Source organism: Malaclemys terrapin, chromosome 3 (genome assembly GCF_027887155.1).
Source record: "Malaclemys terrapin pileata isolate rMalTer1 chromosome 3, rMalTer1.hap1, whole genome shotgun sequence".
Taxonomy (NCBI): domain Eukaryota; kingdom Metazoa; phylum Chordata; order Testudines; family Emydidae; genus Malaclemys; species Malaclemys terrapin.
The window spans coordinates 190,375,099-190,401,307 of NC_071507.1; the positions used below are offsets into that span (position 1 = coordinate 190,375,099).

The 26,209-nt window shown below is 44.0% G+C and overlaps 1 protein-coding gene across 1 annotated transcript in view; it reads left to right on the forward strand.

The window, feature by feature from the left end:
* The window catches only part of MFSD2B (MFSD2 lysolipid transporter B, sphingolipid), a 57,376-nt gene that overhangs the window by 23,742 nt on the left and 7,425 nt on the right, over positions 1–26,209 (forward strand). The window contains exons 7-12 of the mRNA XM_054024569.1: positions 7,330–7,420; positions 7,517–7,638; positions 9,410–9,493; positions 18,932–19,012; positions 23,730–23,839; positions 25,195–25,338. Coding sequence (XP_053880544.1) covers positions 7,330–7,420; positions 7,517–7,638; positions 9,410–9,493; positions 18,932–19,012; positions 23,730–23,839; positions 25,195–25,338 — 632 coding nt within the window. The remainder of the gene's footprint in view (positions 1–7,329; positions 7,421–7,516; positions 7,639–9,409; positions 9,494–18,931; positions 19,013–23,729; positions 23,840–25,194; positions 25,339–26,209) is intronic.

The following is a 26,209-nucleotide window of genomic DNA, read 5'->3' on the forward strand; positions in this document are numbered from 1 at the left end:
TATTGATAAATTGGAGAGGGTTCAGAGAAGAGCCATGATAATGATTAAAGGATTAGAAAACCTGCCTTATAGTGATGAACTCAAGGAGCTCAATCTACTCAGTTTAACAAGGAGAAGGTTAAGTGGCTTGATTACAGTCTATAAGTATCTACATGCAGAACAAATATTTAAGAATGGGCTCTTCAGTCTATGAGAGAGGTTTAACACTATCCAATAGCTAGACAAATTCAGATGGGAAATAAGGTGTCAATTTTAGATTGTGTGGGTACTTAATCATTGGAACAACTTACCGAGGGGCGCAGTGATTCGCCATCACTGACAATTATTAAATCAAGGTTGGACATTTTTCTAAAAGATATACTAGGAATTATTTTGGGGAAGTTCTATAGCAGTGTTTCTCAAACTGGGGTCGCCACTTGTGTAGGGAAAGCCCCTGGTGGGCCGGGCCGGTTTGTTTACCTGCCCCGTCCGCAGGTCCGGCCGATTGTGGCTCCCACTGGCCGCGGTTCGCTGCTCCAATGGGAGCTGCTGGAAGCGGCCCAGGCCAAGGGACTTTCCCTACACAAGCGGCAACCCCAATTTGAGAAACACTGTCTATAGCATGTGTTTTACAGGAGGTCAGACTAGATGATCACAATGGTCCTTTCTGGCCTTGGAATCTATGAAACAATGAATTTGCTCACATCACAAAATTGCCATACAAATTGACAAGTCTCTGCACAAGAGGTTTTCAAGCGAGGACTGGCTGGAGGTGTGGCAGGGCAGGACTGAAGTACACTGGCAGCCTTTTGCCTTGCGGTGACTGTTTTCATTAGTGCTGTTGAGTAACCCCAGTCTTTGAAATCCCCTAAACAGCATTAAAGAAAAGAACCAGACATGAATAAAAAATCTGAGGTCATGTGGGAATGTTTGTGTGTGAAAATCCTACTCTCGTGCATTATTGGGGCAGGGGGATATGGTGGGTAGAAAGAGTTGTTTTGCGAAGTGTTGAGCTCCAAGTGATTTTATCCTCAAAATTACAAAAAAAAGATAATGTGGAGGACAAGAAGTAGTTGGGGCCAAATCTTAATTGTCTCCATTTCAGGGATGTGACCCCACTGTTATAGTCACATGAGGTTCTTCTGACTGTGCCATAGGGGAAAGCACAATGACAGACAAACAAAATAGCCACAATAATTAGCTATAACTCCCCCCCGTTACTTTAATAATATAATAACAAAAAACAAAACAGAACACAGCCAGTAAGCAATGGCTGCTACAGATACAATCTCTTCTGTATGTATTTCAGTGAAGAGCTCTCAACCGAGATTAGACCAGTGATACTCAGACCTCAGTGGTTCGGGAGCCAAATTAGTGATCAGTATTGCCCCAAAAAGCCACAGTAGTGTGAATTCATTGTTTCATTCTCACAGCAAAATGGCTGGCTAAGTATTAATATTTTATCAATTACAATTGGTTAATAACATAGTAAAAGCATCCTCATTGATTAATAACTTAGATTGGTTCATAATTAAATCACACAGTGTTTTAATATCACGTGCTGTAAAGAGCCTCAGGAGACACATTAAGGAGCCACTTGTGACTCGCGAACTTCAGACTGAGTATCACTGGATTAGTCCTTAAGAAGGGGTTCACCCCCAGTGGGAACACTCTTCTCTAGGAGAATTAAGACCGAAGTACATTTTCCCAAAATCAGTATGGAGGCCTGTCTCAGTGTGTCATAAATAACTAAAACAATTTATAGACGGGCTAAGGAATTTCATTTAAGGATCAGTGAATCCTGTTTGATTTGTCATAGATAACCTAACCGCTTTATACCTGGGCAAAAATGAAGAAAGCATTTAACTCAGTTACTTAAAAGGAAGCCATTCAAGGAGCAGTTTTGAGACAGGAAAATTAATAAATATTCAAGAATCTTAAATTCAAAGTACAGTAGAACCTCAGAGGTACAAACACCAGAGTTACAAACTGACCGGTCAACCACACACATAATTTGGAACCAGAAGTACACAGTCAGGCAGCAGCAGAGACCAAAAAAAAAAAAAAAAAATACGGTACAGTACTGTGTTAAATGTAAACTACTAAAAAGAAATAAAAGGAAAGTTCTAAAAAAAATGATTTGACAAGATAATGAAACTGTTTCTGTGCTTGTTTCATTTAAATTAAGATGGTTAAAAGCAGCATATTTCTTCTGCATAGTAAAGTGTCAAAGCCGTATTAAGTCACTGTTCAGTTGTAAACTTTTGAAAGAATAACTATAACATTTTGCTCAAAGTTACAGACATTTCAGAGTTACGAACAATCTCCATTCCCGAGGTGTTCGTAACTCTGAGGTTCTACTGTAAATCCTGCTATTTTTTCTCTTTTTACCAAGATTAACTCATGTATCCTTTTGGAGTTCACAGTCAAAGCAATCTAGTGTTTAATAGGAGAAGCTCTTAATGCCTTACATTACAATAGGATTTCAATAGTCCATTAAAATTATTACAAGAAACAACTCTAATCCCTTGGCAATGCTCTTGCAGACTCTATCTCACCAACGATGCTGAAGTCTCAATGATGTTTTCGTGCTGCAGAAGCAGTGCTGAGCTGGAAGGTTGCTGCTTCTTGATGCTGTGTTGTTGCCTCTTTATTCTTCTTAGCTGTCTGGTTGCTGCTGTGTGCTTGCTTGTAGAGATGAGGTGGCCAGGCTGAACTGAGCGCATAAGAAAGCGGAACCATGTAAGAGCATAAGAGCACATAAGAGTTTGTAAGAACAAGCATGAGAGTGCATGTCCCACTTCCAAGGAATTTATACTCTTCTCTTTGCATAGTCTCACTGAAGGTGGAAGAAGCACACCTTTCAGGGCTTGGCTGGATTCAGATATCAGATGCTGTTACATTTCATTGGCTTATCACCTTCATGGGATTGCCTTAGTAGCATCTTCATCTCATGAATATGCAGTCTGTTAACGCACATGCAGTAGAGCTGTAATTCTTCAGCTTTATAGTTGTATTGATTTTTGGCTTTGTGGCAGGAAATTCTCAGAACATCTTTTAGAGTTTTAACTCCCTTTTATTCAGTTCATTTTCTGAGAGATTCCTTTAGCTCCATCAAGGTTTTGAAATTGTTTCATATAAGTCAAAACGCAGTCCAAAAAGTATTTTAGCTGTTAAAATAGTCTTTTTTTAGTTTAAATTATTATTCAAAAGAGTCTTTAAACTTAAATGGTCATCAAATAAGGTATTGTCTTTTCTTAACAATCTTTGCAGACGTTTTTCTTGTCTTTTTTGAGTTTGGCAAGATGTTTAAGCTTTGCCAGGTAACTGATTAATTCCCCAGTGAATATCAATATTTTATACTCAGATGGTTTCTTATATTAACCTGCTACAGCATTCAAATGACCTTGCTATACTTGTACATAAAAAACTTTACGAATCACAGAATAGTAGTCTCAGGAAGTTACTATTTGAAGAGCTAGTCTTAGATACAAATCATTTGCGAATACACATCTCAAAGGAAGCATATAACATCTTAAACAGTTGAGGGACAGATGGGTTTTCCCCATCAAGAGGAAAGATGAGTCAGAATTAACCAATATCTTCTGTAAAACAGTTCCCAGCCATAAATATTCTCCTAGAAGTTTAAAGAATGAAGACGTTAAAGTTTTATAAAAGAAATCAGTTTTGATTAGGATATCTCTAGAAATCTTTGTGTGGGATTTAAAACTAAAGATTTTCTCTCTGTAAAGACGGAGAAAGAGGCCCAGTTTTATGCCTTAGTCTACAGCTCTGAAAACACATCTGAAGCATATCTTCTTCTCCTGAATAAAGAACAGCCTTACATTCATGTATACAGCTGACTCTTTCTCAAACATAAATAGCTTACAAAGTTTTGGGGGGTTTTTTAGATAAAGATCATGTCTGTACCAAACTTTTATCTTGTACATGGGGGAGGTAGCCTGTTCTTTGAGAAGATGCCATTGTTGGTTAATGGGCTTTTTTTGACCAAATGGTTCCTAGATTTGCAACCTACCATTTGTAGTATATTTATAAGCTTGGCAGAACTTTATTTTTTGATAATTTCAATGGCTAATATCAATGTTTACTTTTTAAGCATTTTTTTCTACTTTTATCAATTTAAATTTTCACAGTTGCATAATTTATGGGTTTTTGGCATTTTTTCTATTTTAATCTATTTAAATGTTCATGGTTGCAAGAAAATTATGGGGGGAAGTACAGCTGGGGGGCTCTAGACATTGAGATTCAAAAAGTTAAAGTGCTGTAACTGTTAAAACACAAATTGTCAACATCATATAATGTCAAAATATACAAAGTAAATATGCTTAAATCAAACTTTAATGATTTCTCAAGCAGTATTAGTAAGGCTTTTGTTACTGTCTCACATGACTTTCTCATAAACAAACTAGGGAAATATAGCCTAGACAAACCTACTATAAGGTGGATGCACAACTGGTTGGAAAACCGTATTCAGAGAATAGCCTGACACTTGTCATGACTCTCTTTGATTGAGACAGCAGAGATTTCCTAGGAATATCCTTAATTAGTTTGAACATTTTCATTTAATTAAATAAATATAAGCTACCAAAAACATAAGAATGTGAGCTTTATAGTCCCCAAGCATCAATGTATAAGAGTAATTGTAAATATCTCCTAAAATTCAGTAAAGGTGAAATCAAGATTGGAACATCATACACATAAATTATAATAATTTTATTAACTAATTTTGCATCTGTATTGAGGTCTCGCCCATAGAGTATGAAGACATATTGGCTGCAGTGTGCTGACCACAAAATCTGTAGCTAGATTAATCTCATTTGCAAAAATTCCGAACCATCCGACGCATGCTGCATATCTCTGACAGACGAATGTATATGTCGATCGCTAGTCTCAACATAGTTGCTTTTATATAAACATGTCCTGGCTGCTGACATACTAGACCTTTTGTTCATGGCCGGTTTACTTTTTGGTAGAAATGTATACTTACAGGTCCTGGATTTATCCTGAAGTAAATTTTATTTGTAAATAGTCTGCAGCCGTGAAAGTTCTTCACACAAAGGAAAAGAGCACACAGCTGGCTGTACGTACCTGGGAAGTTCTCCAGTTCCAGCCAAGCAACCAGAGAAAGACTGAGATTTTCAAAAGTGACTAGTTATTCTGGGGACTTGTCTTCGCTACAACAGTTAGCTCATGTTAGAACACTTGAGCTCACCTAGCTCCAGTGAGGGTGCGACCACACTTCAGAACTACATTGGAGTTTCATTGAGTGATTGGATTAGCAGCACAGAGTGATTGGTTTAATTACTTATGAGTTGTTGTAACCCCTTCACTTGCTTGAACCTCAGCATCACTCAAGGTTCAAACTCGGCCCATGGGCCAGCTACCTTGAGTTTAGAGCATCACTCAATTTGAGCTAGAGATTTTTGTGTGTAGATGGGAGTTCGATGAGGGGTAACACTCAAGTATAACTTGAGCTAACTGTGCTGTGAAGACACACGCTGAGTGCCTTAATTTTTGGATGCTCAACAGAAGAAACTTTAAAGGGGTCTAATTTTCTGAGCGTGGGTGCTCCGCACTTTCTGAAAGTCAGTGTCTTGAAATCTAGCTATTGCTTACTTATGGTCCCTATTACTGTATTACCCAGGCAGGGCCGGCTCTAGGTTTATTGTCGCCCCAAGCAAAAAAAATTTTGGCCACCCCACCCCTGGGCTCCCCCCACCAGTGCTGACTCGACCCGTGCCCCTCTCGCCTCCAGCCGGTCTGGCGCTGGCAGGGTCAGGTAAGCAACGGGCCTCCTGGGTCATGCCTCACCCCAGGGTCCCTCCAGCCAGGGCTCCCGCCTCCAGGAATGCCCGGGACCCTGGAGGGCAGAGCTGGGGGACAGCCCAGCAGGGGGCTGAGGAGCCGGGGCAGGGTAGCCCCAAACAGAGCGGAGCCCCAGAGAGCAGGACGCGGGCCCCGCACAGCAGCGCCCTGCCCTCTATGGGCCCGCTGCTGCTTCTGGTCACCCTGCCGCAGTCCCTGGGCGGCTCGGGCCGCTTCACCTAGCCCTGGCTGTGGCGCTGGGGGGGCGGCCGCCCTGTGGCATCTGCAGGCAGCTCCGTGTGCCCCGAGGGGCAGGCCCCAGCCCAAGTGTCCCCCGCTCGGAGCCTGCCCGGCCCAGCCACAAGGTGCGGGAGCTGCTCCCCCACAGCGCGAACCACAGTGGCCGCAGGGCGACACACTGCTGCTGCCAGGGCCGGTTCTAGGCTTTTGCTGCCCGAAGCAAAAAAAGACAGCCAGAATGCTGCTCTTGAAAATGTGCCACCCCAAGCACGTGCTTGGTTTGCTGGTGCCTAGAGCCGGCCCTGTACCCAGGTGCCTCACAATCTGTAATGTATTTATCCTCACAACACTCCTGTTAGGCAAGGAAATGCTATTTCCCCCTTTATACAGATAGGGAACTGTGGCAAAGAGAGACTAAGTGACTTGCCTCAGATCACGCAGAAGGTCTGTGGTGGAGCAAGGAGTTGAATCCAGGTCGCGCCAGTCCTAGGCTAGCATCTTAACCGCTGGACCGTCCTTTCTCTCCGTTGGGCACCCTGACACTGAGGTATCCAAAATCATTAGTCATTTTTGACAGTCTTAGCCCTGGTCCATAAGCAGTGCTGTTAGAAATGTGGTTTCGAGGTACAATAGCCAAGGCAGTAGTTAGCCTACCATAGCCAGTGCTTAATTTGTGCCAGGGCTTGCCCGGGCTGAGCCCCGGCACTTCTAGGCTTGGCAGTTCATAGCCCCAGCACCTCTGGGTTTGCTGCATCAGTTATGAATGTAAAAAACTTGTTTCAGCCCCGGCACATCTTTCATTACAAACTGACTCTAGCTGACTTAATTGGAAGATGTGGATGCTCAGCAGCACTGGGGATTGGGGCCTGCTATTGTTACAGATAAATATGAGATGTCAAAAGCAGGGCTGGTTTTGTTTTTCCAAAAATATTGTCAAGGTCAGCTCACGGCTGGGCCTCACCTTACCTTAACCTGAAAATGTTGAGGGAGCCAGGGTTCCCCATAATGGTCGTAACTTGTGCTAACCCCTGGAAAATGTCACTCTGTCCTTCATAAAACTGTAGCCTGCTCTGGCCAAATGAATAGGACGCTTATATCCTAACATGACACAATCCCCATTGTTTTGTATGTAAATCTTGCCCATGCTAGTATTAAAATTATTTCTATCTAGGATCTGTAATTTGTCTTTCCTCAATGTAGTGTTCCGTTCACTTTTGTTGAGCCAGAGCAGTGCGATCAGGCTTTTACTGTCCTTATCTGTAATAAGTCTCTTTCCTTTTAAAGAGAGAAGTCTACATGATTGCAGCGGGAGTAATAGGAGGGGTGTATCTATTCGGCATTGTCATCCTTTTCATTGGAGTAAAGGAGAGAGACGGTAAGTTAAATTCAAATACATCTGGGTTTCAAAGTGATTCTTTCACACTTAGCTTTGGAAAATATGACATTATTTTATGTATTCCACCCCTTGTAGATCCTTACGCCTTAAATTCAGACAAAGGAATTCCTTTCTTTAAGGGACTGAGACTCACAATGAAGCACGGTCCGTACTTGAAGCTTACAGCTTCGTTTCTTCTCATCTCAACAGCCGTTCAGGTAACTCCAGTCTTTGCAAGTCCATGCATCGGACTTGTTCTACCCACAGCATGAACGAGTCAGAAGCAGCAGCTGGAATGTAAATAGCCCTAGACTTGCAAGTAGAGCTGGTGATTTGGTAGATTGTGTTTTTCCCCTCTGAGTCAATATGGAACCAATGCCCTGCGGTCATGCTAAGGGGCATTGTGCTGCTGGAGGTAGTCTTTCAAACAAGAAATAAAACCTAAAGCCCTGACCACTTATTAAAGATTCTCTGGCTTTTTTTCATAAAAGGCCCAGTTTGGCTAATTATATACTACCTACCTAAAATCCCCTAGTTTCAACCAGCTAGGGAATGCTTTTTCACTTCTCCCAAAGCTGTTCTACAGCGTGTGCCGCAATAAACCATTGCCCCATTCCTTTCCCTATGTGACTGTGTTTTAATAGTGTCTGAAGTGGTTCCTATAGAGTATTTTGTGAAGGAAGGCACGATGTACGTGTAAGATGATATTCCATCATCTAGGCATACAGTACTAGTTCTAGTTATAACTAGAGCCACAAAATTCAGATCTGGATCGCCTGCTGTATTTCAAACCTCCCAAAAGAAACATTGATAGATGTTGTATAAAAACCTGAAACTGATAGATTCTCAACCCACATTCCCCAAAGTTCAGTTCTATTTTGATCCAGAATTTTGAGATCTGTGCTCATCTCCATTAATCATTTAAGTGTGTTTCCTTCACATTCATTACCTTAATCATTAGGCCCCTAACAAATTCATGGCCATGAAAAACACGTCATGGATTGTGAAATCTGGTCTCCCCTATGAAATCTGGTCTTTTGTGTAGTTTTACCCTATACTATACAGATTTCACCAGTGTTTCTCAAACTGGGGGTCCTGACCCAAAAGGGGGCCAGAGAGGGGGTTGCAAGGTTATTGTAGGGGGGTCACGGTATTGTCACCCTTACTTCTGCGCTGCTGCATCCTTCAGAGCTGAGCGGCTGGAGAGTGGCGGCTGCTGGCCGAGGGCCCAGCTCTGCAGTAAGGATGGCAATACCATACCCTGCCTTCCTTACTTCTGCGCTACTGCTGGAGGCGGTGCTGCCTTCGGAACTGGGCTCCTGGCCATCAGCCACTGCTCTCCAGCCACCCCATCCCCAACAATACCTTGCAACCGTTCCAACCCCCTTTCGGATCAGGACTTCTACAATTACAACAATGTGAGTGGCAATTTGCCCCAAGCCCCCATGAGAATATAGTATTCTATAGTATTGCAATATTTTTTTATGGAGAAATTATTTCCCCTGAAATTGCTTTGCCCCAGGCCCCCTGAATCCTCTGGGCGGCCCTGCCACTCTTGATTAGTTACTGCACTTCAGAGGGTTGCCATGATTAATTTCAGCTGAGGGGGACAGTAAATTGCTTAGGAGCCATGGCTTTAATTAAAAGATGCATGGTATTACTGTCTAAGAGGCAGTCTGTGGAAGGGGAGTGCAACTTTTTTTCAGCAAACTGCTCTCTGTAACTAACCAGTTACAATAGGCAAACTCCAAGGTTGCAAATAGACTCCTCTCCCCTTCCAATAAACTAGTCTTCCATATTGCAACCTACTAGTTTGCTACATTCAGGGTCTGATCCGTCTGACATTACTCCATTGTTTTCAGTGGAGTTACTTCTGTTTTAAACTGGTGAGAGCAGAATCAGGTCCTAAAAGCTTGGATTTATTTGATAACTGATTTTATTATAGGTGATGTAACGAAATTCTTTTTTGATGTTGTCTTCATCTCGCAGCTTGAGCAGAGCAATTTTGTCCTGTTTTGCACCCATGCAGCCAGTCTTCACAATCACTTCCAGTATTTAGTGGTGACCATCTTGGTGAGTTGCACTGAAACAAATGAGCATTTTTTTCAGGGAGTTTTGTTTCTTTGACAGAGGGGGTTGTTCAATGGAGCAGCTTTCATCTAAGCAACTCAGGTTAAGTGACTACAAATTGCTAGCACCTGCTGGCTGTTGGGAATGAGTTTGATCACCATCCCATTCCTAGCGGACATCATGGAACTTTTAGGGAGGGGAAAGGTCTGGAATATTAAATTTATTCCTTAGTGTTCACCTGTACCTACGAGCCACTTCCTGCCTCTTGAAAAGGTGAACCATTGTGCATGAAGGGAGGTCTGGAATTTTAGCTTCTGTTTCCCTCTCACCAGTCTGATATGCCGAGAATTAAACAAGTTTCCCTTGTGCATTCACACATGTGGGCCCTCCGTGCCAGGCAACCTGCAGGGATAAATATTTAAAGTATTCACAGATGATGTGAATTCCTGTATAAAGGCATCAGTGCTGCTTCACAGATACCTTTACTGAGCCCTCTTCCTTAGCGCTTTTGGGTGGAGTTCTGTCCAGCCTTACTTACATGGGTGATCCTCTTGCAACCAAGCTAGAAATTGCTCCTGTAATGCATGCCTCCCTCTCAGTGTACGTTGGTGAAATGCTGCAGCTCTCATGCTTCTGATTAAAGCCCTCCGAGGACAAATAGAAAGTTTAATGTGTAATTGCTGGGGTATCTGTCTGCTGAAAATGCTTCATGTAGACCTTTCCCTTTCCTTTGTCTGGCCTATTAAGTGCTGTACCAACCTTTGTCAGAGAAGCTCCTGCTTGCTCCCCTCTTGGGCCTGGCTTCTGCCAGGGGGACTGTTTGGGGTATCTGAGAGGAGCCTTCGTTGTTTCCATTTTGCCCCCCCCTTCCTCTTCAACCCTTTTAATGCTTCCTTTCTTACACTGAAGCACTGCAAAGGCTGATATTTTCCAGTGACTAAAATTAATAAGAGGTGGAGCAAAGGCTCACTTCTGCAAGTGCTGGTCCCTGTATATATTCCACTGTGGGCTATGCATGCACTCCATGTGCTTGAGACTGGATGATTCTTGTTAGTAGTGTCCCTTGGTCCTCATATGCACTCTTTCCCTCCTTGTGCTCTGATCTGAGGGTGTAAGCGGCCATGCGGACCAACTGCCTCTCCAGTTCCTTCTTACTGTTTCATGGTCTGAGTCTGAACTCTCCAGTGTCCAGAGGACTGATCCTCCTTCATCAAACCTGTAAATATTATAAACTGTAAATATTGAATATAAAAATTCCTAGTTAGTTTATTAGATAATTAGGTTTTGGGAAACACGCCCCCCTTCCCAGTATGGGATCCAGTTATGGGCAGGATTCTGGCCTTCAAGAACTGTGTCTCCTGTCCCTGTTCCTTCCCAAGGCAATGATCACCAGATATGCCTCTACTGCTTCAGAGAAGCTCATATCTCTGCTAAGTAAAGTATCTGTCACTGCTCCCCACCCTGTGTAGTAGTAAATTAAATTAAAATATATGGAGATATCCTATCTCCTAGAACTGGAAGGGACCCCAAAAGGTCATCAAGTCCAGCCCCCTGCCTTCACTAGCAGGACCAAGTACTGATTTTTGCCCCAGATCCCCAAGTGGCCCCCTCAAGGATTGAGCTCACAACCCTAGGTTTAGCAGGCTGATGCTCAAACCACTGAGCTATCCCTCCCCCCAAACATTTTATGTTTGTAACATTTTATGTTTGTATTTTATATAATTTAAAATGAATAATAATGTAGTATGTATTAAACGTATTGGTGTATGATTTGATCATATCCTGCCAGCCACCCTTTTTAAATAGCAAAAAGGAATGGCCTAATGGGCCATTGGTAGGGATACATCAGCCAGAATCTGTGTCTGGACTAATTTCAAGGCAGTAACAGATCCTTTGAGGGTCACCAATTTGTTGTAGGTTTAGCATTTTAAAATAAGTGAAGGAATGCCATGGTTGTTTTCTTTTACATTGCAATTTGATGTTCCTGTTCAAAATGTTCTGTGTAAATTAATTCTGTTTTGTGTGTAAATGAGGAATGTGTGAGTTAAGAAATAAGTGTGAAGGCCATTGCTGAACCAGATGGTCTAGGGAGGAGCCGGAGACAGACACAAGGGCGCCAGGAGACTGCAACACGCCCCTATTCAAAGGAGGGCAAATTAACGACTCTAAAAATAAGACAGGCAATGGGAACAAAATAGTGGTAATAAAACCCAGCATGGAATAACTCCCTAAAAAACGTAATAAAAATACAATTTAAAAAAAAAACAATTTAAAAAAACAAGCACTTGTCAAACAACAATTGATTACCGCATGACGGTGAAATACTCATTGGTCCCAACGAATGAAAATCACTATATAAACAGGGTGCCTTGCCATGAAACTTTGGGTTCGTCCTGGCAAGACTTCCACGGAGCATTGTGTCGCAACCGACGGAACCGGGCTCCTCCCTACTCGTGATCAACCTAGCTGGCCACTAGATTGATCCGGACTCTGAACTGGTAACTATAATATCGACTGGCGGGACAAGCATGGGAGTTCAGGCTTACGAAACACCTCATGGAACCAGACTGCTCTGCACAGTGGTTTGAGGCATTGAGGAGCACGCTGCCCAGCACTGGCACTTCAGACACAGTGACAGGCAAAGGTAGAGCCAAGCATTCCTCCTCTCAGGTTCACTGCAAAGGCAAGAAACCTCCAAAGCCTAGAGGAAAATTCCCCTCTAGATCCACTTCTACAAGTGTGTTGGGGAATCAGCCCTCCTCTAAACTGGGTGACTTTTCACACCTGGACCAGGGAAACTTGAAAACCCATCAAGGTCATGGTACCGACCCACAGGCTGCAAAGATAGAGGGCACCTCCCCTTCAGCACCGTCGGCAGCAGCAGGACCATTGGTGCTGAGTCAAGAGAGGCATGAGCCTAGACAGTCTGACCTCCACTACTAGCAAAGGGGCCATTGGTACTGATGCACACTTCTGAGCCAACACTGAAGGTTAAAAGAGAGAAGACGCCTCATGGGGGCAAATATACCCTTTCAGAGGACATCACCATCCTGCCAGATCTGGAATCTCCCATCTTATCAGGCCCAGTTCTTACAAGGGAGATCATGACACTGTCGGTCCATGAACATTATGAAAGAAGCTGATCTCCTGTTCCCTTTACTAGTCAGGGTATTTCACCTTTGGAGTTGGAGCCCCTGTTCTCTTCGCCAGGCAATTCTGATATGGGAGAAGGACTGTCATCAGTTCCCCGGCAGCAGGAAATTCTGCAAACTCCCCCCCGACTTCCTGCAACCATCGCTCCTCAGATACAGGGGGAGGGATCCCTGTACAGGGAGCTGCTCCTCCATCTGCCCAACCCCCGTGCATCCAGACCTCCTCATACTCAGACCCACCCGCCAAGCTGAAACCCCCCTGCACTCAGATCCCCCCCGATGAGCCCTGCTCCCCCGCATCTGGACCACCTGACGAGCCACCCACACCCAGATCCCCACCCCACCAAGCCCCAGCCAGCTACACCTGGATCCCCACCCCACTGAGCCCCACTCTCCCAGCATCTGGACCCCCCACTGATTCCCCGCACTGAGCCCCAACCCCCCTCACCTGGACCCCCCTGTAGAGTCCCATTACTGTTGCACCCAGAACCCCCAAACAAGCCCCTGTGCATCCAGATTCCCCCCCCCCCACCGGATCCACCACTGAGCCGCCTGCACCCAGATTGCTCCACACAGAACCCTCTCAACCCACACCTGGATCCCCCCCCCACTAAGCCCCTCCACACTTGGATCCTGCCTGCCCACACCTGGTGCACCTGACACGGAGAGGCAGGGCCCTGGGGTGTTTCTGGGGCAGGCCCGGCCCTTGTGCTGTGTCAGGGTTGGGTTCAGCCCCACAGCAGAGTCCATGTCCCCAGGGGGAATGGCACAATGATCTCCAAGCTCTGTGCAGCAAGTGACCTGTGCTCCCCAATGCCATGCTGGAGGCTCCACATTTATTTGACAAATAAAATTTGCAGAATTTTAAAATATTAAAATATATTAAAATAAAATTTTAATTTTTTTGGGGTGCAGAATATATATATATATATATTTTGGTGCAGAATGCCCTCGGAAATAACTAGGAATCTGCATGAAGGTAGAAAAGTCCATTTCAGCTCCAAAACAGACCACAGAATTCATTGGAGCAACTGTAGAAACAACCATGACCAGTTGGCCAGAGCTTACTTCCATATGGACAGATTTCAATCTATGAACATCCTGATCAATCAGCTGAGACAGCTCCCACAAACATCCTTGTCCTCCTGGGTTACATGGCATCTTGAACCTATGTGACACCATTCATGAGCCTCTGACTTGACTGTCTACAAGCCTGGTTTTGAGCAGTATATGTGCCAAGCAGGCACAGTATGGACCAGTTAGTTACACTTTGTGACGCTCTGTACCTCAGCGGAACACCCAGCACCCCCATGTTCATTCTTGTAAAATGATTGTGTGGTACCCAATGCAAAGTTTGTCATGTAAGGTGTCTTGTCATGTAAGGTGTCATGATGCACTGAGCATTGTTGTTACGGTAATGTTATAGTTATAATTTCATGTATATAGTTATGAGGCTGAAAATGTGTCTTTGTGGCTTAAAATAAGCCCAAGCAAAAACTCTCCAAGAGCAGATAGGCAGTTCACGCCTTATCAGGGAATGTATGGGACAAACCCAGCCCAGCCTCACAGAAACAAAGGACGCTGGCCTAGACAGCAACAAAAGGATTTTTTGGACTCTCGAGTGAGTCACCCCCTTCATTTGATCAGTTTGGCACTGCGATGAGGTAATGCTCACTTGACTTTAAGGGGGGGGGGGGGCAAAGCCAAGAGGGAAGAAAGGACATGATAAAAGAGAGAAATGTTTACCATGCTCTTCCTCTGTCTTCCACCAACATCTACACACACCACACCAAGCGACTAAAGTGCTGATCAAAGCGAAGAGCCTGGCTGAAGAGCAACCAGCCAGCCTGTGGTGAGAAGCATGTAAGTTTGTAAGGGCACTGAAAGTGTTAAGATCAGCTTAGAATGCATTTTGTTTTTATTTCATTTGACCAAATCTGATTTGTTGTGCTTTGACTTATGATCATTTAAAATCTATCTTTCATAGTTAATAAATTTGTTTGTTTATTCTACCTGAAGTATCAGAGGGCTAGCTGTGTTAGTCTGGATCTGTAAAAAGCAACAGAGAGTCCTGTGGCACCTTTAAGACTAACAGATGTATTGGAGCATAATCTTTCATGGGTGAATGCCCATGAAGCGTGTCAGAGACTCCCCTTGGGATAACAAGCCTGGTACATATCAATTTCTTAGTTAAATTGACGAACTCATATAAGCTTTCAGCTTCCAGCAGGCATAACCGGACACTGCAAGACAGAGGTTCTTAGGGTTGTGTCTGGGACTGGAGATATTGGCTAGTGTCATTCGGTTGCAAGTAGCTGGGAGCAGCTTACATGCCAAAGGCTGTGCGTGAATAGCCCAGGAGTGGGGGTTCTCACAGCAGAGCAGGGTAAGGCTGGCTCCCAGGGTCAAGGATTGGAGTGGTCTAGCAGATCACTGGTGCAGATAACACCAGAGGCGAACATCACACACTCCCCACCCATGATACAAGGTTTGGTGGCAGGACAAAGAACAGGTCCTTTCTCTCCGCTACCTGCTCAGAAAACGCTAATTGTGGATGCCTCCCTAGTAGCCTGGGGTACACATCTGGATGAACAAATAGCCCAAGGAACATGGACACCTTGTGAGTCCAGGGTGCACAAAAATCTCATGGAACTGAGAGCAGTCTGAGAGGCCTGCAAACAGTTCTCACCATTCATTCATTCCCAGCACATTCAGGTGATGTCAGGCAATATGACAGCTGTGTTCTACATCAACAAGCAAGGAGGAGCAAGATCTATGCCCTTTGCATAGAAGCAGTCTGCCTCTGGAATTGGTGCATGCGTCATCGGGTTACCTTGTTGGTAGGTCATGTTCCAGGAATTCACAATGCATGAGCAAACAGTCTCAGCACTTCTTGATGGATGACAAATGGGAGATTCACAATTCATTGGCGAAAGACCTATTCCAACAATGAGGATTTCCGATTCTGAACTTGTTTGCGTTTCAAGACAAGAAATGCACAATATACTGCACCGCAGGGTGTACAGTCATAATTCCAAGGGAGATATCCTTCTATTCCCATGGATGGGAAATTTGATGTAGTCTCCCTTTACCCCATCCCACTCTTACTTTAAGTTCTCAGGAATGTCCAGCGGGACAAGGCCATTGCTCCCATATGGCCAAGAGAATTCAGTTCCCCATCCTTCTCGATTTGTCATCTTGTCCACCAGTCCGCATCCAGTCCTTCCCAGACATCCTCCCCAGTATAAGGGCAAGATCAGGCATCTGAATCCAGAGTAACTTCACCTCGCAGCCTGGTATATGGATGGGCATTGAACATACAGCAGAAATGTTTGACAGCTGTTAAAGCCATCCTGAACAATAGCAGGAAAGAATACACGAGAAGGTGTTACTTAGCTAAGTTGAAAAGATTCTCTGTTTGGACTCAGTGTCACCAAATGTCCTCAGACGAAATGGACATTCCCATTACTTTAGACTGTCTGCTCACCTTGAAATTTTCTGGTCTTTCCCATAGATCCCTACAGGTTCATTTGGTAGCAATTAGTGCCTGCTACCGTCCTCTTGATGTCTACTCCGTCTTCACACATTCAGTGACTGTGCGATTTCTGAAAGGCTTGATCAGATCTTCTCTCCAATAGCCAGACCTGCCCCAACATGGGTTCCAACTTGGTCCTTTCCATGCTAAGTATACCACCATTTGAACCACTTGCAAAATGCTTGCTTTCATGTTACTCTAGGAAGTTAGCCTTCCTGGTGGACATCACCCTTATGGCTGACCCATTATACATCATGTTCCATAAGAATAAGACTGCACCCTCAGTTTGTGTCCAAAGTAATTTCAGACTCTACACTTACTTGTACGTTTTTTTTGCTAAGCCTCATACCGACAATTAGGATCAGAGACTCCATTCCATGGACATACCTTGGGCATTGGCATTCTATCTTCAGAGACAAAGCTCTTTCTGAGATTGCCTGGGCTCTTTGTGGCCCTAGTGGAACACATGAAAGGACAAGCGTTATCTTCACGAAGACTATCCAAGTGGATTTCAGGCTGTACCTTGCTCTCTTACCAGTTATCTCATGCACCTCCACCTGGCGGAGCAAGGCCCACTCCACCAGAGCAAAGGTGCTTCAGCAGCTTCGCTTCAGGAAGTATCCCTCCTTGATATATGTAAAGAAGCCCTGTGGCGTTCTATTCATATCCTCACAAGACACTTGTATCTTGGAGCAAGCCTCCTCAGTTAAGCATAGAAGTGTAGGATTGCAAGGGACCTCAGTACGTCATCTAGTCCAGTCCCCTGAACTGAAGGCAGGACTATTTAATAAAACATGTAGGTCAGCATTCCTACAGATAGTACAGCAGAATTCGTTGCACCCTCCTGCTTGTCAGTCATGCACAGTGAAATACACATAGGGACCAGCACTTGCAGAAAAGTTACCTACTTTCTGTAATTGGCGTTCTTTAAGATGTGTGCTCCCTTCCTGTATTCCATTACCTGCCCTCCTTCTCCTTTGCTTCGGATCGTAACACTTGATTTACAGTATAGATGGAACTGGAGAGGCGGTCAGTCAATGCTGTCCCTCCTACCCTTGCATCAGAGCATGGGAATCAACAGACACTACTAGCAAGAATCTTCTAGTCTCAGATACATAAAGCACATGCATATCCCACAGGTAATACAGGTAGGGACCACACATCTTGAAGAACCCTGGTTATGGAAGGTATGTAACCTTTCTTTTCTTATATCCCTAGTCGCTGCAGGTATTGGAAAGATATAAATACCAAGGAGGGAGAGGAATTGTTTAGGATGGTACAAGGTGGGGTAAAGCTAGGAATAATGGGATGATATTTTGGCTTTGATCAATTGCAATACTGGAGATATCCACCCTCAAAGGAGTGAATCCTGTACTTACTTCAGCTTTCCTTTAAAGGATGGTGTTGTGTTTAATTCTGTCTATTGTGATAGACCCAGGCCACTTGGGTACAGCAGAGTAGTAGAAGGCAGATATACTGGCCACTGGATAAGCAGTTTTTTGTTCTGTGACTGACCAGAGCAAGGGCTGCTCCAGGCTAGGGTGGACACCTGACGCCAATTAGCCTGCAAAGAGTCAGGTGAGGATGTTAAGCTAATGTGAACACCTGACTCTAATTAAGGCCCCTCTGATACTATAAAAGGGCTCACTCCAGTCAGGCCAAAGAGAGCCAGGGAGCCAGAGGAGAGGAAGTGCGGCTGAAGGGCTAGGTAATGAAGACACCCTCAAATCACTGGAAAGGGAGCCCTAAGGTAAGGGTGAAGAAAACATTAAGAGAGAGAAGTGGGGAGCTGTGGGGAAGTGACGCAGGGAAATGTAGCAACTCTGGCAGTGAAAGGTCGGCTGCCAACAGTTGCTGCCCTTAGGGTCCCTGGGCTGGAACCCGGAGTAGAGGGCGGGCCTGGGTTCCCCCCAACCTGCCACTACAGAAACACCTCCTGGGAGGGGAAGACAGGCCCCTGTCGGGACAGGAGGCTGAACTGTTCTTGAATAAGCCCGTAGGGACAACAGAGACTGTGGGAATTCTCTCACCAACTTCCTTGGTGGCTTATGATGAAAAGGGCTCAGTAGACTGTAACCCTGTCCCTAGAGAGAGAAGGGCTACGTGGAGGGTTGCAGTGAGCCTCTGAGGCTAGCATAAACCGCCTGGAAGTGCGGGACCCACAGGGACAAGGTTGGAGCTCTGCCACACACTATATATATATATAAATCTCTATATAGCTATACACACAAGTTTTCAGATGTTTAAATGGAAGGCAGTAGCATGAAGTACAATTAGAATTTGCTGGGGGATGGACTGAATGACTTAGCAGGTCATTTCTGTCTCTAATTTCTATGGCTTATGTTAAGAAAGGGAAAATTTAAGATGCTTATTTGGAGAAAATTTCTGTTCTTAAAATGTATTTGAATAGTCTATCACTTGGGACATTTAATAGTGCACTGGACAAATCACTGGGGAATGTACTGTATTCTTTTCTATTTAAATTCTTATATTGTACCCATCACCTTGGTGTTCTGTGTGTCTGCATGGGACAGTTCTGCATGGAAATGAGATGGATTAGATGACCTAATGAGTCTTTTTCATCTCTTATTTCTGTGATTCTTAGTTGTCTGTTAGCGGTGAAGGGAGCAGGAATGCCAGAGTCCTTCCTTAGTCCCAATCCTTCGCATAGTACAATATAGTGTGTCACTGCAGCCTCTGGAGATAACCCTACACCTAGTCAGTACTGTACAAATATTTTTCCATCATCTATAGGTATCAGCAGCGGTGAGCATTCCATTCTGGCAGTGGTTTCTACAGCAATTTGGCAAGAAAAGTGCAGCATGTGGGATTTCCGTAAGTAAACCATTATGAAAATCTACGCAACATGGCATCTTACATGTCAATAGCATCTTCTTCAGGAACCGTTCACAACTTTTGAATAAAAACCGACACCAGCTGAAGTTTGCCTGATTTCAGGGTTCATTTCAAACCTTGAATTGTACCAGTTCAGGCAAACGCCAAGTTTTTCAAAGACATTTTCCAAGAGATGGGTTAGTGAGTGAAGACGAGATGCAAACTTGACCCAAAGTCTAACCAGGTTCCACTTTGTATCCGTCTCACAGAGATGAACCTGAGCACAGAGTTTCAGATTCAGATCTGAACTGCCCTATGTTCAAGGGCTATGTTATCTGAGATTTAGCTTGGCCAAATTTGGTTGTTTCAGCTGACTAACTCAGTCATGGGGGAGGGAGTAGTGAAACCCCCGTGAACTGAATCGGGGGCAGATCTAGCACGAACCCCTTTGAACCAAAAGGATGAGCTTCCTGGAACGTTGGTTTTCCCTCTTCCTGCAAGTGTCCACAAAGTAAAATAAATAAATGGACTGCTAGCATCTTAGCGATCCCAGAGGAAAGACGCCTAATTTAACTGTCACAGCTTCCCAAGGCAGAGCCAAGATGCCTGCCTGAGCTTTTGCCATTTTTTTTTTTTTAACCCTTGACAGAGGGCAAGCAGCAGAGAGAGTTCCCATTGCTATCTGCCTTGACTCCTCACTCTGGAGCTCAACTTGAGCTTTCAGCCTGGACACGTCCTACAGGATGAGGCACTTTAAGTCCCTGGGAAGGAGGCAAGGAAGAAACTGGGAGCTTTATGCAAAACTCTGTCTGTAGATTAGTCTTGTCACTGGCTGGATTTCTCCCCTGATTCTAGCTTTTTAAGTGTTATAACCTTTTTAATAACCTCAAATACTTCACGGCTGGTGGTAGCTGTTGGCGTAACTAATAGCAGCAATTTGTTGAAGCTAAAATCTATCTATTGCAGTGACATCTGATGAATTGGAGATGGGCTGAAAGCAAAACACTGGCTTCAAATACCTCTGATCTTTGGATGCTTTGAAATATGCATCTGAAATTCACAGTTCAGGACCGTCCCTGCTTCTGACTAGCACGCCTCAAGGGAACAGAGTTACCTCCTAGGCACTGTCTACGCAGCAAAGAAAAGAGCTTTCTTCAATCAGGTTGGCTCAATGAAGTCAGTTTACCATTATTGGAAAGCCCCCTCAACACAAACAAATCATGGTCTAGCACTTTTACCATTGTGTTAGCTAGTTGTGTTGCAGACTATGAGGGAGCTGGATTGAAGAAAGCACCTTTTTTGCCATGTAGACACACCCTCGTATGGCGTGAGTACTTCCTGTTTGCTCGGTGAAAGTCTCTTGTCTGGCAGTGCATCCCAAAGGCTTCCTTCGCTGTAAGCTCAAGAGAACCTGTAGCTCTTCTATCTGCTCACCGTCACTGTGAAAGCAGAATTGCCTCATTAATTGCAACTGTATTTCTGTCACTGTAGAAGGTTCTGAAAAAAAAATCTGAAGAGAGGTGGTTTTCCCGCCATAATTTCAGCCCCCTTCAGGGTGAAGGGAAGAGGGACTTCTCTGAGGTGATTTGAAAATGGGATGGTTACCTGAAAAACTGAGCACCTGTATAGACTCAGCATTATAGTATAGTTCTTGTATTCAAGATGATGGATATAGACTCCTTTTTTACCACTCCTCCTCATGTTTAAATTGGTTGGAGGGGGTGGCTTAGTAGTCTAAACACCAGGTCTATAATATCTAAATTTCCTGGAACTACAGGTTTAAACCTCACTAAAGTTAACCCAGCCCTTTGTCCATCTGGGGTAAAGAGATTGAGTTATGTGTGGTGCATAGTTTTTTGGGTAGATATTTTAAAAATGGAGGCCATTTCTGCTCCATGTGGGTGTTAAAGATCTCATGCAGCTTTTTCTGTAAAGGATTGCTCCAACATTCTTGGCCAAAATTTCCCTTCCCTCTGCCCCACTGTGCTATGCAGGTTACTACCGTTCGGCCACAGGTGGCTCCATTTCCATAGTGCTGCTTGTCAATCGTTTGTGAAGTTCTTCTGGATGGGAGGCATGTTCTGACAATAGAATATTGCCGTTACTGCTCCTGGTGGGTCAGGTGAAAGGGGGGGAGAGTGATCACCTAAGGATTTAAAGGTCCTTTTGTTTTAGAAGTAGAAAAAATGAGATGCATGGGATGCTTATTGCAGTGATATTTTCTGCAGCTTAGAGAACTCTGGTCCCACATATCTGCCTTTGCAGAAGAGATGCTTTTGAGAATTACCATTTCAGTTCTGCCTGTCCTGGGTCATGCTCCTTCCTCACTGGAAAAATCAATTTTAAATCAGTATTATTATTGATTTAAAAACCTCTCTGGATGTTCTGGCTCCCGAGTGGGCACACAACGTTGAGCACAGAGTTAATCGTCAAATTGTTTGCAGGCAATGTATGATCTTGTATTGCTGGAGTGCTCTCTTGTGGTGAAGTAATGATTGTGCTACAAGCATTGTAGGCTAATGCAAAGGCTGTTTATGCTGGGAACTTGTAGTCTCGGAAGGTGGTTTGCTACTCCTTTGGGTTTACCAACAAATGCCTGTTCCTTAGATGGGAACTGCATTTAAAATGTAAGACAAGTGTCCCCTGTTTAAATGGATTAGACCCCAGCAGGCAAGATGTCCAAGATCATCGCTTTCCTGGCAGAAGAAATAAATAACAAGCGCAAAGTAGAAGCACCCTCACTGAAGTTCTCTGCTCATGCCCTCAGCCTCCCCAAGCCTCAAATATAGTGCAGAGAATCAAAATGAGCAACACAAACCCAAGAAGCTTTAAATGTTTGTTATTTAACATAAATTACATTTTCTGCAGACCTCAGCTTTGTGCTTTGTGACGCATTGTGTCAATTATTTGCAGGAATGTGAGGTGATAGCACAAGACTGGTACGGACAACTGGGGAGTATGGCTTTTGAGTCCACATTTTAAATGGGGAGTCTCTAACTCATATTAGCCCATTGTTTCAAATGGAAGCAAAGATGCTAAGCACTACTGAAAATCAAATCCAGGTCATCCAAATTTAGATTTCCAATTCTGGAAATGTGGGCCTTCATGATTTATCCGAGGTTATAGTGCGAGTCAGTGACAGACATGGGGAAGGTGGTGGGGTAAATTGTCCTACTGCTAGCCACTAGACCATATTGCCTTCCTAATGTTCGTTATTTATACTTAGTATCCAGGTTTTTGAAAAAGTCACTGAAGACCAAAGTGTGCCATAGCTCCTTGTAAATCAGTAATTGATTTCACCTGTGAAATGGGTTATTTTAAATCCAGACATGACTCAAAGCCCCTTGCAGTGCCTTGTCTGTACTGGAACTGTTCCTGTTGTTGAAAATAAAGGGGAGATGGCAGCACCGGCTGACTTGTTCTGTTCTAAAATATTGTCACTTCTAGAGCCCTGCGCAGGACTATTTTTTTTAATCTCACTCCTGTCTTGCTGTGCAATACCCACTCCCACCCATACCCTCATTGTTTCTTGCATTTTTACGCTGCTCCCACCCACAAAAATCGTAGATCCTGCAAATCCCGAAAGAGAGACAGATTTTTTTAAACAGTTGGTTTTTATATATATATATAATCTGTTTATAGATATATAAACAGAATTCAGACACAGTTTTTACTACTAAAAAAACCACAAATCTTGCTTAAACCATGTAAACAATACTTTAACTCTTGTTATAATAGACATCAAATCTCTTTCTACCCCTCACTTAAAGTTAAGTATTAAAACGTTTATTTAAAAAAAAATCGTGTTTTCCCACAAATTACTAGTCTGGGATTTTGCCCACCCATTCCCACCCACAACAAAGTACATTTTACCCACTCCCGCTATTATGGCAGTGGGCCTGCAGGACCTGTGGGATCCCAGTTCCGCTGCAGAGCTCTAGTCACTTCCTCCCTTATGCTAAGTTAAGTAATGAACTAGGACCCTGTGGGAGCACCATTCTCAGGGCCGTCTCTAGGCACCAGCAAAACAAGCTGGTGCTTAGGGCGACACATTTTTAGGGGTGGCATGGCCGGCGCCAGAATGCCACCCCTGCCGCCCCTAAAAATGTGCCCCGGCCGCCCTAGCTCACCTCCGCTGCTGCCGCTCGTGCGCCAGGGCGCGCAAAACAGCTGATTCACGCACCGCTGCTCGCCCTCCCTCCCAGGCTCTCAAACCTGGGAAGGAGGGCAAGATCCCGAGCGGCCACGGCGCACGTAACAGCTGATTCGCGCACCGCTGCTCACCCTCCCTCCCAGGCTCTCAAACCTGGGAAGGAGGGCGAGATCCCGAGCGGCCGCGGCGTGCGAAACAGCTGATTCGCGCGCCACTGCTCCCCCTTCCTCCCTCCCTCCCTCCTAGGCTTGAGAGCCTGGGAGGAGGAGGCAGGGCTGGGGATTTGGGGAAGGGGCGGAGTTGAGGCGGGGCCGAGGCTGGGGTAAGAAAACGGGGGGCGGCCAAAATTGTTTTTGCTTGGGGCAGCAAAAATCCTAGAGCCGGCCCTGACCGTTCTCTCACAACACTGACGCTTTAAGCTTTATTGGACCATAGCAATATATAAACTGCTGTTTCACAATGCTGCCTCTTCTGTGTGAAAAAATATATTTTCCGTTGTATGCCACATACTTTTCATATACCTTATCTACCATTTTTCTTCTGGTTCGTCTTTCCCTCTCTTAGTGGATGATTCCTTTTGCGGTCATGCTGGTTACAATCCCAAATCTGGTTTTGGCTTACGTGGTGGCCTTTGTCTCTGGTCTGAGTATTGCAGCATCTTTGCTGTTGCCATGGTAGGCAAATCTTATATTTGAAGTGCGTATGTGTGTGTACTGTGTGGAGTTCACCATGTAAACACTCAGAATTTGGCATCCTTACCACCCAGTGGTATCTGAGAAATTAGAGTTTTCCCCATATTTAGACTAGGAGAGATCTGTGATAACTATGTTGTAATCAGTGTCACGTGTCAACTCTTAATGGCTGGTATGTGTGTACATATGTGTAAATGTAAATGCTCTCTGAAAATATTCATAAATTAATTAGTAACCTACATGTGTCTAGACGTCCTGAGAATAGTAAATCAATCAGTCGTTTAGATTTAGTTTTTAATAGTACTCTAGAATTTATATTGGAAATTGCATACAAATCAATTAATGCTAAACAATTAAGAATGTAGCATGGGCAGCCTGCACCAAGCTGTAGATCCCTACAAAGCAGCCCTATGATGGAGAGCAAATGCAGGAGTGTGCTACAGGGGCAGGCATAGGTGCTGACTCCGTGGGTATTCCGGGGCTTTGACTTTAGGTCAGCAACTCTAAATCCTCTGCATCAGTGGGAGAATAGGCTCGTTTAGTGTCCTAACACTGCTGCTTTGTTAATGCATTCTAGTTAGTTATATGATAGGGCTTCTCATAGATTCACAATCACCCAATATCTAACTCAGATATTTTTGTACCTTTCTATTATCATAGAATCATAGAATATCAGGGTTGGAAGGGACCTCAGGAGGTCGTCTAGTCCAACCCCCTGCTCAAAGCAGGACCAATCCCCAACTAAATCATCCATTTCTGTTACTTTAAAAAAGAGGTAAATATTGTAACCATGGGATGTGAATAATATTCTACCTTGGGGTTTTGTTCGCTTACTAGATTACAACTTTGTGAACTACTGTTGTTGTCATGCATTTCCTATTAAAACTTTTTGTCCTCCTTTCAAACAGTATAACTTTCTGTATTTGACTAGGTCCCTGCAGAAGTAGTAAATTAAAACTTCATCAAACTCATTTCTGAAAGAAGGTTTTCTGTTTAGTAGTTAAATTACCCAGCAGTGTGCTGCAAATGTTTTAACAAGTGCCTCCCTCAAAAATGTTCCACATCAGTCAGCAAATTTTACCATTACTAATTTTGGTCTGTTGACCTAGCAGTGCAGAGTTAATATCTTCTTTTCTGTTTCTGTGTTCTTTGCCATCTGACTTTCTCTGTTTGTAATTCTCAGCCTAAATATCATATAAAAAATAAATGATCTCGTTTGCACAATTAATTCCACAAATCAAACCTTCAAGAAAAAAGACTCTGTAAACTCTATATTAAAGAGGCTCAGAAACTTCCGCTTGAGGCTTTTACACTCCTCTTCTCTTGCTGGTCTGCAGGTCAATGTTGCCTGATGTAGTTGATCACTTTCGCCTGCTGAATCCTCATGCAAAGGGACCCGAAACCATCTTTTATTCTTCATACGTCTTCTTTACCAAGATGTCGGCTGGGATTGGATTAGGAATTTCCGCAGCAAGCCTGGAGTAAGTGATGTTTTATATCCACTTAGTTGCTGTATTAAAGGGCTCTGAGGTGCTGTGTGGTAATTGCCTTCTCACCATTCGTGAAAGCTGGGAGCTCAAAGACCGAGTCTGGTTGCCAGCTCAAATTTATAATGGCCGAATCCTAAACACAAAATTGTTATCTGACAGGTCAGACTTCTGGTCACCAGGACACCTGGTGGCCTGTTAAGAACTGTTTGGTTTTATATTGTTTTCTTTAGGTAGCAGCATGGACTTAGTGGTTTGAGCACTAAGAGTCAGGAGACCTGGGTTCTGTTCTCAACTCTGCCTCAGGTCGTCTTTGTTATAGAATCATAGAATATCAGGGTTGGAAGGGACCTCAGGAGGTCATCTAGTCCAACCCCCTGCTCAAAGCAGGACCAACCCAACTAAATCATCCCAGTCAGGGCTTTGTCAAGCCTGACCTTAAAAACTTCTAAGGATGGAGATTCCACCACCTCCCTAGGTTGACTTCAAGCAAGTCAATTCTTTGGCCCTCTGTTTCTCCTCCCACTGTTTGTTTAGTCTGTTTAGATTTAATTTTATTTTGAACAAAACTAGCATTTTTTCTAGGAAAAGCAGACCATGCCTTTTAAAGCTTTCATGTCATCAAAAATCCAATATCCAATGGAAAAATTTCAACCAGCCAGATTAATGTCTCGAATCACTTTTCAAATAGATGGTAGAGCCAGTGTAATTAACCAGATATTTCTGAAATGTGCTTGAAAAGTGGAACTGGTCACTACAGGGCAGTTTTAAGCTGTCCTCCAAATTCTTGCACAGTGCTATGACCCTACAGTACCTCCGCTCCACGCTGACCTTGACTTTGCACTATAGAGGTCACGTTATGTAG